Source organism: Lissotriton helveticus, chromosome 8, assembly GCF_964261635.1.
Source record: "Lissotriton helveticus chromosome 8, aLisHel1.1, whole genome shotgun sequence".
NCBI classification, from domain to species: domain Eukaryota; kingdom Metazoa; phylum Chordata; class Amphibia; order Caudata; family Salamandridae; genus Lissotriton; species Lissotriton helveticus.
In genome coordinates, this window is record NC_136069.1 from 876008241 (window position 1) to 876021240 (window position 13000).

The window sequence follows — 13000 nt, forward strand, 5'->3', positions numbered from 1 at the left end:
CAGCATAGGTTTTGTACAGGTTCCTGTACAAAATACTTTGCTTAGACATGTACAAACGCATTTTCTACTTTGTATGTGTGCTGCACAGTACAACACGCATGCAAAGTCGGAAAGGCACAAAGAAATCTAAACCTTTCTCCGTTTAACGCCTGCTTTTCAGTGGTGTTAATTTTTGGTGCTAAACCCTTTCTATTAATGTTAGTGAATCGGTTTAGCATCAAAAGGCATGAGTTGTTACCTGGGAATGCCCATTTACCACCCCTTACGCAAAATAATGCAACACAGCCTTTCGCGCTGCTTTGCGTTACTTTTCCATACAAACCAACACAAATATTTGTTTGTGAAGTGCAAAACGTGGTTAGCATTGGGTTAACGTTAAAAAAGTAATACTAACCCGATGCGAAACCTTTCAGAATCTGGGCCTTGGTCTTAGGTAGGCAGTGCTTGATGCAAACACCATTTACCACCGTATTATGAAAGCAGGTTTAGGGAGGCGGTAACGTTTGATAAGAATGTTTGTGCATATCTGTTGAGTAAAATGTCATTGTAGTGGTGATAGGTTCTGGTGTTTTTTTGCTATTTTGTTTTTGGGTTGTTGTAGGTTAGTTCTTGTGTTGGGTTCTGTTTTGATTGTTTTCTTGTATGTGCCTGGTAATGCTTTAATTGCACTATTTATATTTGTGTATGTTATTGTCTTATGTTCTTTTGCTTACTTTTTGATATATCAACAAAAGCATGCCCTGGGCAACCATTTACCACTGCTGACGGTGTAAAATAGCACTGCTATTTCTTCAAGTATTTCTTCTAGTATTTGAGATTCCGTTCAGCCGAAAACTGTGGCAGAGACCATGTTCTACAGTCACACTTGCAGTGCTCACTTTTGTGATACTACCCCTGGTGTTTCTAATTTCTATAGAACAGCTTGACAAAGGTAGACCTTGCATACGTTAGAGCTATGTTCTATTTATGTATGTATGTGGCATTATGCAAATGCCCATACTGTACAATACAAAGCTTATTTCACTTTTGTATTTACTTAATTGTATTTAGTGTGGGCAATGAATAAAGTAATTTCATGAGCATAGCTTATTACATTTTGGATATTCATCACAATAACTTTCTTTGCATGTTTAAAATGGCTTTTAGGTACATCGGCGGCCTGCCCCTATTTCCTTAAAAATATTTGTGCGTAGACTGTTGTATCCATGTATTTTCTTTTTAATTAAGCAAGGAATAAATTCACAATAAAAGAATTTTATGTATGCAGCAGTTAAATGAGTAAGGTATACATTAAAGTAATGCATAAAAAATAAAATTAAGGTTTCTGAATAGGAGATTTAGTTAAAGGGAGTGTCTTTATGCTCCTATAGGGATTCATAGTGTTTGCAAGAGGGCAGGAAGGGGTCTACAAATCCTCAAAAATGTATGGACTGTCCATTCCTTTTGAAATCATGTTTTCCAGATTCATTGTTTTTCTCGTCGTTAGGGCCCAAGCTTCCCACTTGAATCGGTTTCATCACACTAGTGTTGAGCAATTAATGACATGTCTATTAATGAACCAAAAATCCTAAAGTCTTTGGAATCAGTCAGATATCCAAATTTTAAGCCTTCTTCAGCAGGACTGAGCATGGTTCGAAAGGGATAACCTGTCCTAACACTAAAGTTTTGAAAACCTCAGTCCAGAGACTACTAATCACTGATCATTCTCACATCATGTGCACTCATATGCCTGTATTTTGCTAGCACTTATAACATATATTGCTTAAATCAGGTGACATTTTATGAAATAACCAATGGAGCAAAAAAAAAATGTGTCTGTGATTTGAATTGGCAGGTAGATAAAATGTTAGAAATGGCGGCCTCTAGTTGGTGGAGGTAGGTACCTTTGTCCAAGTAGGGACCCTTCTTTCTAGTCACGGTAAGGGAGTTACACTCCTAAAATAACCCCTACTCACACCCTTGGTAGCTTGGCACGAGCAGTCAGGCTTATCTCAGGGGCAGTAAAGCATTTGCACATAACCAACAGTAATACAGTGAAAACACTGAAAAAGGACACCACACCAGTTTAGAAAAAATATGCAATATTTTTATATATCCAATACTAGACCAAAATGATAAGAATCCAACATACAGTACTTAAAAATATATACTTAGCAAGATGCCCTTAAAATTGCAGAAATACCTCAAAACCACAGTTTGTACGAGTCGGTAGCTCTGTACGGGGCTACCTCAAGCCTGAAAACAATAGAGTCTAACAGTTCCAGCCAACAGCGTCAGTACGGGGCCACGAATGCGTGGACAGGCTCAGCAACAGTACCTTTCCCGTTGCGTTGGCACATTGGTGCGAGCCAATATCTTTAAAAAATGTTTTAATTGTTTTTTTGTAAAAGCATTTACATTTCTTAAAATTAATTCCCTAGATAGCTTTTAGGAATTTTTAATACACAATAAATGAAAATAATCCTTCTAGTTATGTGGACTTTTTAGTTATTACATTAAATGCATCTTTAAAAATATATATTCCTACGCTGATGTGTGAAAAGTTACTAGTGCCAACTTTACACTCATAAATTTAGGCGGTGGAGATAAGTAAATCTACACTTTGCAGTAACTGTACACTCGTAAATGGTGAATAGCTTAAAGGGATTTGTTTAACAATACATATACTCATGAGTAAATCTACATATTTAAATTTACGTTTGTGACTAGGACACAAAGTGTACACTTACTTGTCCTCACCTCTAGAAACTAGTGAGTGGAACCAGATTTACAAATATGAAGTTACTAATAGTAACTTTTCGCATGTAGGTGTAGATCTAGACTGTCTGCTTTTGAACTTCCAAATGCAATTTAGAAAATGTTTGATGATATTCAAATGATTTCCCATCTAGTGTTAGAACATTTACCGGAAAAAAATAACTGTTTTGAACTTTTGAATATCATGAATCATATTGCACCCAACCAATCGTGTATATCACTAATATAGTGAGTTGAGTATTTCTGATTGTTTAGCCAAGAATTTAAAGTAGCAATTTGTTAACAGCTTCACCTTTACATTCAATTTGTGTCTCATTTTGTAGAGATACAATTATTCTCTGTAGTTATAAGTTCTACTTTTACCAGTCATCTTTCAACTTTGTATGCAGCACTTTTTTTCCACAGTCTTCCAAGTTTTTCCTATCAATGCAGATACATTTGCATGTCAAATAACTGTTCAAGTTGTTCTTTCTCTTTCTGCTCCGGTTATAATCATAATGAAATAAACAGATTTTGCTAATTTTCAAATGGCAAGAAATTATGTTGGAAATAAATAATTAGAAATGCTTTAAGATATAGTTCACCAGGAAGATATACAGCTGTCAAACTAAAAACAAGGCAATAAAAACCAATGCGACCAAAGAAGAATGTTGTTCTTCATGTGAATGGAGTCATACATGCTGTTGTTTGTGAGAACCTACCCGTGTTGTATATGCAGCTTCAGGGTCATCCTCCAGGACACGAGAAAGGCCAAAATCAGACACTTTGCATACTAGATTACTGTTAATGAGGATATTGCGGGCAGCCAGATCCCGATGAACATAACCCATTTCTGAAAGATACTTCATGCCAGATGCAATCCCACGCAGCATGCCAACCAACTGAATGACAGTGAACTGGGCGTCATTTTTCTAGAGGACAATTGAGAAAATAGAAAATACAATTAAAACATGCATTTTTTATTACACAAAAATGATTCAAGACCAATCCAATTCAAGTTCTATGGTGAGTAGCCATATTATTGATATCTATTAAATAGTTTTATTGTAAGATGCCAGTATGATCATTTAAGACCAGTGTTATCAATCCAAATGTACCTTGTATTTTAAAGATATTAAGTTGCTGAAATGTTTGGTCAATATTATTTCAAAATATGAGCTTTAAACCTACCTGTTAATGTAATGCTTAAAAATCTACAATGTTCACTTTGATAGCAAGTGGTTAAAATACTTTGTAAATGTACACCACAAGCTTCAAACAGCATTACTATCTAAATGTTAACATAGCAACAGAACTGGATTTATAACACCTTTCCTCTGCAAGATTTTATTCATTTTTTCATTTACATGTTTACTGGCCAATCATAGAAATAAAACAAAATCCGTAGTAGACATTACTTGCACATCCAAATAGCCAAATAAAGAGTAATATATTTATTTAGTCTGGTATATTTTTCTTGAGAAATCAAAGCAATAAAAAAAAAACAGTAGAAAAAATCAAATGCAAGCAATGAAATGAAACAAAATAAAACATTGTGAGAGGTGGAAAAAACAGGTGTATAGCACGATGGGCTTTCCCAATTCATTGGCCACAAGACTTGGTGCCAAAGAGCCTTAATTAACAGTGAACAGCTGGAGGAACTATAATAACATTTAATATATTGGAGGTAAAGTTCCAGAGCCTTATTTATGAGGCCCTTACGCCGCCATTGCATCACTTTTTGGAACTCTGCGGCGGCGTAAAAAAATACGACGCACTGCGCCATATTTACAAAGTGTCGCATCTAGGCAGATGTATCACTTTGTAAACCCCTGTGCTTTATATTATGCCTGCAACAGGTACAATGTATGCAGGGTGGGCGTTTTGGAGCAGAAAAGGCCCGTAGAAGTGTCAAATTGAGATTTCACTGCAACACTTCTACGGACTCACTGTGTCAAATCCTTATGCCTGCTTGAAGCAAGTGTAAGTGGTGATGCAGGCCTTTTCACATGGGACTTGCCACATGTGAAATGCCACTTTGCTGGAGTTGCTTCTGTTTCCAGCCATACTCCAGCAATGCCTAATTTTTGCCCCTGGAGATACATCAGGATTCTTGATGTATCCTTCAACCCTTGTGACATGGAGCACTATACAGTAAATACGGCGGTGCATCCATGATGTCACAGGGAGGGTGCACTGAAAAGTATTGCATCGCTGTTTTACCACACCGATGCAACACTTTTCATAAATGAGGCCCCCAGTTTTTATCAATGCAGGTAGAATTAAGTATTCATTTTATGAATTAAAAACATTAAGGCTCATGTAGAAAGGAGAAAAGATTCCTTTTTTTTAATGGAGTTTTATATAGCGCAAACTTGACCTGAAGGTATCGGGTATCAGAGCGCTTTACACCAGCACCAGTTGCGTTACATGAGGACACGTTAACTTTTATTGGGTACAGGGAGATTTAGTGATTTTCCCAGAATCACAGGATGTTGCACTTCCTTGTCGAGACTCGAACCCGGTTCCCCAGATTTGAGGTTGACCGCCCCAGCAATTAGGCCAACTCATCTCCCTTCGCGCAAATTATTTCTAGGCTGTGACTTGTAATCTCTACAGTGCTAAAATTGTTGGGTGAATCTGCTGAGACTCAACAGAAGCTTCATAGGAACACACCATCAGATGATAACATGTAAAATATCAATAACGTAGCATAGGCAAAGCTGTAAGGAGAGAGAGAGAAATGAAGAGAGTAGAAAGATAAAAAGAAAAAGAAGGAAAAAGAGGGAGGATACATGAGAGCTTCTTCCGCTCAATGATACAAGTATTTTAACATTGGCAATGTTAACGTTAAACCGTACAATTCGTTATCTGTAATTACAGGTGTAGAAATGCTGTTGACCTCACTTAATAACAATGCCCATACATGACAAGTGTTGGCATGGCTTAACTTCTTCTGACTTTACATTTACAGTTTCATGGAATTGTATGGCCAGCCCTCTCTCCATATTTACAATGGAGTGCCACACACCATTTTCACTTCATCCTCTTTAAAGTATAAATCTCTCGTGATTCCTGGACCGATTGTCCTAATTTTAGCATGTTTATAGTGTGCTAGATGCTTATTCTACAGTACTGTCATTTTACTATAGTATTTCCATTATGCCCACAATAAAACAGACAAAGCAGAAGACCTCTCTTTTCCAATGCAAAAGATAGTCCTTCTGTTATGTTTAGAGTACTCCAGGGGTAATTGAGGGGCAATATCCTTAATGAATAAGATAAACATTCTATAATGTTTGATGGGAGGCAAGATGCAGGTGTCTGGGCTTTGCTGTCTAGTTGCTAGAGTATAGATAGTATATGGGGGAGGAGAAACCAGTGAGCATATGATCAGTGAAGTGGGGACTTGCCCTGACCAGTACATTTAATTAACAGGATTTTAATGAATATATGTGATGTGTTGGATTATTTCAGAGCCACAATTGAGTAGTGATTATTAAAGGGTCAAGCAAAACAGCAGGGGCTCACACAAAGGTTCTTGGAAAAGTCACTGGGGGATTGAATAAAGAAAAAGTCAGGCACACTTTGAGTTTAGGATTAATCTCAAAATAATTCTATGGACATGACCACAAACATTTGTCTCTGCCCTGTGCATGAAGTGTCCATGGCTTAGCAAGCACATGCAAATATCGGTGAATCACAGAAAAACGTTGCAATTTGTCGACAGACTTGGCTGCATGTCCCAAACAGGTAACGTGCTAATTTCCACGTGAGGAAGAAAAAAACGATTAATCAAAGATCGACTAATCCTTATGTACAAAAGTGCCCACCAAGTAGGAAGTGTTCCTTTGTCCGGAATGAATAAAGAAATCAAACTGCGTTTCATGTGTCCCAGGAGTGAAACAGATATAAATGAGTTTAAATGTGCCCATTTTTTGTGAACCGGTAAATGTTCTTCTGACATTTTCTCCTTTCCAGGTTTAAACATCATTAACTGAGCTTTCTTTGACACTCCTTGAAAATTCACTTTTTGTGTAAGCAAAATGTGCGATGTTGCAGTTCTCCCTTTCTCGTCACTGTTTGCCCATAAATCGGACTATGTTATAGATACAATAATAAATAACACGCCATGAATTGCGCGCATTTTAGTTTTTATGAATCTTGCTATGTACGTTTGGGTGTCAAACGCCATTTCCTGCCTTGAATCAGGCTTTGCAAGTCTTACCCCAGATGTTTCAGCCAGGCATTGGAACAAAATAAAATAAGAATTATTATGTCGGTGAGCGAATGTTTGAACTCAAGATGCACCTTGCAAGTCTATAGCCTTTCTTTGAAGTATCAATATAATAAAAGAACCGTTTCTAAATTATAGTTAATAGTGTGCAAATGGTGTGCTGTTCGTTAAAAGGTCTCCGTGTATGCATTCTGCTGGCCCAACCAGTTTAAAGCAGTGCAGATGCCTCATTACTCCAGACATCATTTTTACTGGCACTGACTAGGTGCAGCATGTTTTATAGCAAAGCGACAAGCCCACAAAACAGTGTGAAAGCCTGTAAATCGTTGGCTGCAACACTAGAAGTAATATTGGTAGCTCTCTTGAGCACTACACACATATATATATAGGGAACAATTACAGGAGCCCGTGTTCCATGTGCAGAATTAAAAGCTTCGCAACCTACACATTTAAGTGCCTCTGGAAAACTTGGTGTCCCAGATTGCTACTAAAGAATAACAAATGCTGCTTAATGTGTCCCGTCATTAACTTTTTCCCTGTACCGTTGTATATTGTATTTTAATATGTTCTATTTCTGCTGGCTTTAATAGCACAATGGAGCATAAAACGCTATAAAACAATGCTATGTAGAAGTAGACCAGGATGTAAGAAAATCGGGCCAACATTATTTGAACAAATGTTTTCTTTTTAGGAAAACATTTTAACAACTGTCAATCTCTATTCATGCCAAGCACAAGGAGATGATGTACTGAGCGCTGAAACTTTTCAGACACGCACCCCCAGTCACAGATATGGGTTGAATCCATCATCGTTCTTTAGCTCACTTCGCCACCCCAGTTCAGACCCAGCCATATGCAAATCAGTCTTGAACTTGTAGAAACTAAGCACGACAATGGAACCTCCACCGAGAATCGCACCTATCCCGCTCTCCCCAAGTTTCTTATAATAATGGCAATAGCACTATATGTGTCAACTTGCACAAAGTTCAAGCACCCACTGTCAAGTTGCAGTCCTAACAGGACACTGCAATTCTAAACAAGGATCAACCGGTGCACCAATTAGTACTTAAATATTTAACGGTAGTCAAATAACTCAAATTCTATTTCAGAGATGTATTTCCAAATCTTTTTTATTCACAATAGATTCAGATGTGACATGTATGTGCAGGGAAGAACAGCCAACGCGTTTTGTCCAATACAGTGGACTTCTTCAGGGCATGCACTTAATATTGATGCAATTGGTTGCAAGGCCACCAATTCTCCCATCCAATTGTGGGGAGAAACCTGCACTGTTTTCCGTATGATAAATTCAAGTCAAATAATGGAAAAGAATAATCGGATTGAAGGTCTAATTTTGATAAGACCCATCTGGTAAGGTCTGATTTGTAGTGAGGAACCAGAATTCGACCTGGGCCTAGCAAAACGTGTAACTGTCATTAGTAATTAGCGTAGTGAAGCTGTCTTACCAGTATAGCGATTCAAACATTAACCGCATATACACATAACCGCTTGAGGAGGCCTGAGTACTTCAATATACGTTATATCTATTAACACACAGACACTGTTTGACTCGACGAGCGCCATTTTGTGGCCTAGTCTGCTTCCAGCATTGACACAACCCTTCCATCTCGTTGCGTGAAACATGTTCCCTTGTGAAATAGCACAAATGTAGCAACCTGCTGATCCTGCAAGTTAGGCCTGTCAAGTTTGTAGGTGGGGGTAGCGTGGGCAAGCACATTCCCAGGGAGCGCTGTACGGACTCTCTCGAAGTTAGCATAAGGGAGTCACCCTCTCGACCTTGCTATAATGAGCTGAACTATACTGAGGAGGGTCTGTGTTCCATATATGGTCTTTCCTTCGCACCAACCTGTACCAGCCTGTATTTTTCCATCTTAGGTAACGATTTTCGAAATGCAACAGTATATATGTGGTTTGCTGATAATTTGCCAGCAGTCTTCTTGGTGGACCTCGTGGGGTTACGCTGCAAGGAGCTCCTCTGGCAGAGTTTGTTTGTTATAATAAACGATTGGACCTTCTACACTGCCGACTGACTCATTATTGGTAATTGGTATATGGGGTATCTGTAAGTATGGTTCTGGTTGGGTGGTGATATAATTTTCGGTACTTCAGTAGGTGAGTCCCAATTTAGGAGACCAAGGGCATATCACCCCTTGATTCGTCACCGTAATAAATGCCAGTAGGCAGCCCATGCTTCTCCAGTATCCTCTCACAGCCCAAACTGCCAAGCCAGATCTTCCCTGGACCGGAAAAAAGCAAGTGAGCTAAAGAGCGATGATGGATTTAACCCAGATCTGTGACTGGGGTTGAGTGTCAGAAAAGTTTCAGAGCTCCATCCATCATCTCCTTGTGTTTGCTTTGTTTTTCCTAAGTTGGCAGGGTATGCCAAGAAATGGGCTCCTGCTCACGTTGCCACTGGATTCAAGCTAGCCTGGCTGATGAGGGGTATTACCCCGAGACCGGTCCCAGGATGCTTGTTTCCAGGCCTGGGAAGACCTGGCTTGGCGGTTCGGTCTGGACTGTTCCCATGAGGAACAGGGTCAAGACTGATTTGCATATGGCTGGCTCTGAAGTGTGAGGGTCTGAAAAGTTTCAGAGCTCTGTTCATCATCTCCTTGGGTTTGCTTAATCACTATACATAAATAGCACAAAAGTGTTCGATGTAATGCTTCAATACATTTCTGCCTTTATTAATCCCTTCTGGTCTAATTTAAATTCATAATTGTTTGTGCCATCACAGTCATGGACTACTCATAGTCATATTAGCCCTATCCTGTTCAAAAAGGAACGTGGCATCCAAACAGCTAAGTCACATCTCATTTGAACAGGAAAATAAGCCACCCAGACCATTTTTAAACATTCTTGGGTCCTATCCAAGCTGGGTGCAGTTTGAGTCCTATTATAGAGCCAGTTCAGGACCGCCTTAGTATACATCTCCTACTTAAAGAGATCCATGTAAACAGCACAAAAAGTAATGGATGCAATTCCTTCAATAGTTTAAACCTCTGGTAGTCACTCTGGGACTCATTCAAATCTATCACTTTATCTCATCTTGTCACTGCGAAAAGGACATACAGAATTCAATGACCCAAAAAATAGATCGACTGGAATGCCCCAGAGAAAAATTACCAATGGCTGATATTATTTCACAGAGTCCACTCATATTTTTTTGTTTCTCAGTGTCAGTGAGAAGTCCTAAGTGTGACGGGTATGTCCAAATTTGAATTTTCCATATGGAATGGCTGACAATTGTCATAATGGTAAAAGCATATTCTTTTTAGATACCTAAAATCAGGTATTAACATCTATAAAAATTGAGAAGCTTTTACCAAAAGAAGAAACTATAAATTTGTGTTGGGAGTTTTGCTCGATGAGGTGGGGGACTGCAAATGAATCTCAAGAGTGCAGGACCCACTTTTACGTATCTGTTAGAGAGAGTGGTGTCCCAAGAGTCACATTATAATATATCCAGCTCAAAAAAGTGTTTATATTTTGAGAGACTTATGTTTTCATCATATCTAGATTATGGATAGTACACTATTTTACTAACGTTCACTCTGAAAGGCAAATTTCGTGATATTTAGATATTGGGGATCTTCTTTTCAATAAGCAATAGCATTGTTCATTAAGTATGAAGCATTACTAAGGACATAATGAATATATATATATATATATATTTTTTATATATAATAATAATATAATAATAAAATCCACATTTGTAAAGCGCACTATCACCCGTAAGGGTCTCTTGGCGCTGGGGTCCGTCGGGAAGATTAAGCAAGCTATTGCCCAGAGTCACATGGTGCTGGGCTAATCTGCCGCCGGTGATCGATCCGTGATTCCCAGAAGCCGGAGTAAGTCGTCCTAGCCGCGGCACCTCACCTCTTCCATATATATATATCTCTGTGTGTGTGTATACTACTTTAATAAATATAAAACAATAGTTAAACAATTTAAAACATAAAGATTATTAATAGTAATTTAAATAATAAAAATAACAAGCATGCATATAATGTAAATAAAAAATGTAAGTAATAAAAATAACATTTAAAGAAAATTATAGTGTTTGTTTTTATAAATAATCATAATTACAAAAATAATACTCCAAAATAAAAAATAAAAGAGAAAGTGTTTGTCTTTAAAGGAGTTGAAGGAGTCAGATTTACTATTATAATGCCAATGTTCCAAAAGCATGAAAAGCATTGGAATTTGGAGGGGTTAGATTCACTATTCCCACTCCAACAAAAGTAGAAGCATAGAAAGTGTGGGACTTTTAATGGGTTGCATATACCTTCCCCACTCCTATCTGAGCAAAATTTGAAAGTGTGTGACTTAGGAGGGTTTAGACTTACTATTCACTCTCAACTAAGGGCCCGATTCTGATGTGGGTTGGAAAGCTTACCGACCGATTCAGTTTGGAAATGGTTTCCGACCCACTCGGATCGGGAGAGTCTGCCGATGGAGTACGATGCATCCGAATGCTTCCCGATCCGATTTGGTTGGACTCCCACATTGACTACAATGGGAGCATATGTTCCTAAACGCATCATGTACCAGATCTGATTTTGAAGGAGCAAATGCCGTTAGGAGGCCTTCCTCATGGCATCAGAATCAGGCCTTAGGTGGGAATGCTTTCCTAACCTCATCAGAATCAGGCCCTAAGTATGGGCGGTGAACTCAGCTCACTCAGTTTGTGGAGATTTCCACACTCCACGTTACATGGAGCTCACAGAGTTCTGAAACACTCAGCGGAGCAGAGGGGAGTTTCTTCCCTTGCTCGCGTTCGCCAACGTCAAGATTGTGAGCATGAGTGAGGAAAATCCACCTCCCGGCGGGATTTTTCCTCATTCGCGATCCTCAGCATCAAGTTGGCATGCACAAGCGCGGAAAATCAACCTCCTGGTGAGAAAATGACTGGAGTAATACTCCTTCAATGATGGGAAGGGAAACGGATCACCCTCAACATTGAGGGTGTGTAAGGGAAGAAGATTCTGTAAGGGAAACTTGTATTCCTTGAACTAAATACTATAAGAAACAAATGTGCATTTCCACATTGGGCTGAATATCCTCAATGTGTAATTGTACACTACTTACATTTAAGCATATGGGAAATGGGAGCAAGGGGAACATTTGAAAAGTAACGGCCTAGGCAATTGAGCACAATAGTTTTCACAAGATCAACAGATATATAGCAATGGACTAAAGCTGCTTAAAAAACATGTTTTTATTAGTTAATCAACATAAGTTAAAAACGAGAACTTATAATATCACAATAAAATAACAATACAGATGTAAAAATTCCATAGGGTACAATTGACAGACATAAATTAACAATTTCTAGACATTAAAAAACTTAATTAAAGCAGGTGGCATGAAAATTCGATCTCTACGCGCATTTCGGCGGCCAGCGCCTTCTTCCTGGAGCAGCCACACAATATCTAAAGGTGAAGATATATATAGTTATATCGATTCTTGCTTATAGAACTTGTAATTGCATTTTGTTCAACAAGACATAAAAATTAAAAGAAAACAATTTAAGCAGCAGCCATAGGTTGATAGAAATTACATTTTGAGTTGCATTTGTGTTATCGTATAGTATTGTCATTTCCTTACGGGAGTTCGATTCAATTATTTCAAATGAGAGGTAGGGAATTTATCAAACAAGTTTTCTAGTGCCGACTATTTGGCTGCACTCTGATGTACAGTAAATAATCTAATTGTCAAAAGAATAGGTCAGGGAAACTTAATTGCGAGGATAACTTTGATACAGTCTAAGTAAGGAGTCTTCTTAAATGAAAATATGATATTTTAATCTGGCACAACAAAAATCATTCATTTTTTTAGCATAGGTCTGATACTTACTAAGTAGTAATCTTAGCAGATGGTTAGTAGAAGACAGTTTTTTATAGAAATGATATTCAGATTCTGTCTTTTTTTGTAAGCCTTTCAAGTTCGATTAGGATATGGCTAGGGGTAAAAAATAATGAGCACAATAAAAAATGTTTATTAG

The 13000-nt window shown here is 38.2% G+C and overlaps 1 protein-coding gene across 2 annotated transcripts in view; it reads right to left on the reverse strand.

Annotated features, from left to right (window-relative positions):
• EPHA3 (EPH receptor A3) overlaps positions 1-13000 on the reverse strand; it is a 960369-nt gene that overhangs the window by 145272 nt on the left and 802097 nt on the right. For both annotated transcript variants that reach the window (XM_078657673.1, XM_078657672.1), the window contains exon 13: positions 3459-3668. In XM_078657673.1, the coding sequence (XP_078513799.1) occupies positions 3459-3668 (210 nt within the window). The remainder of the gene's footprint in view (positions 1-3458; positions 3669-13000) is intronic.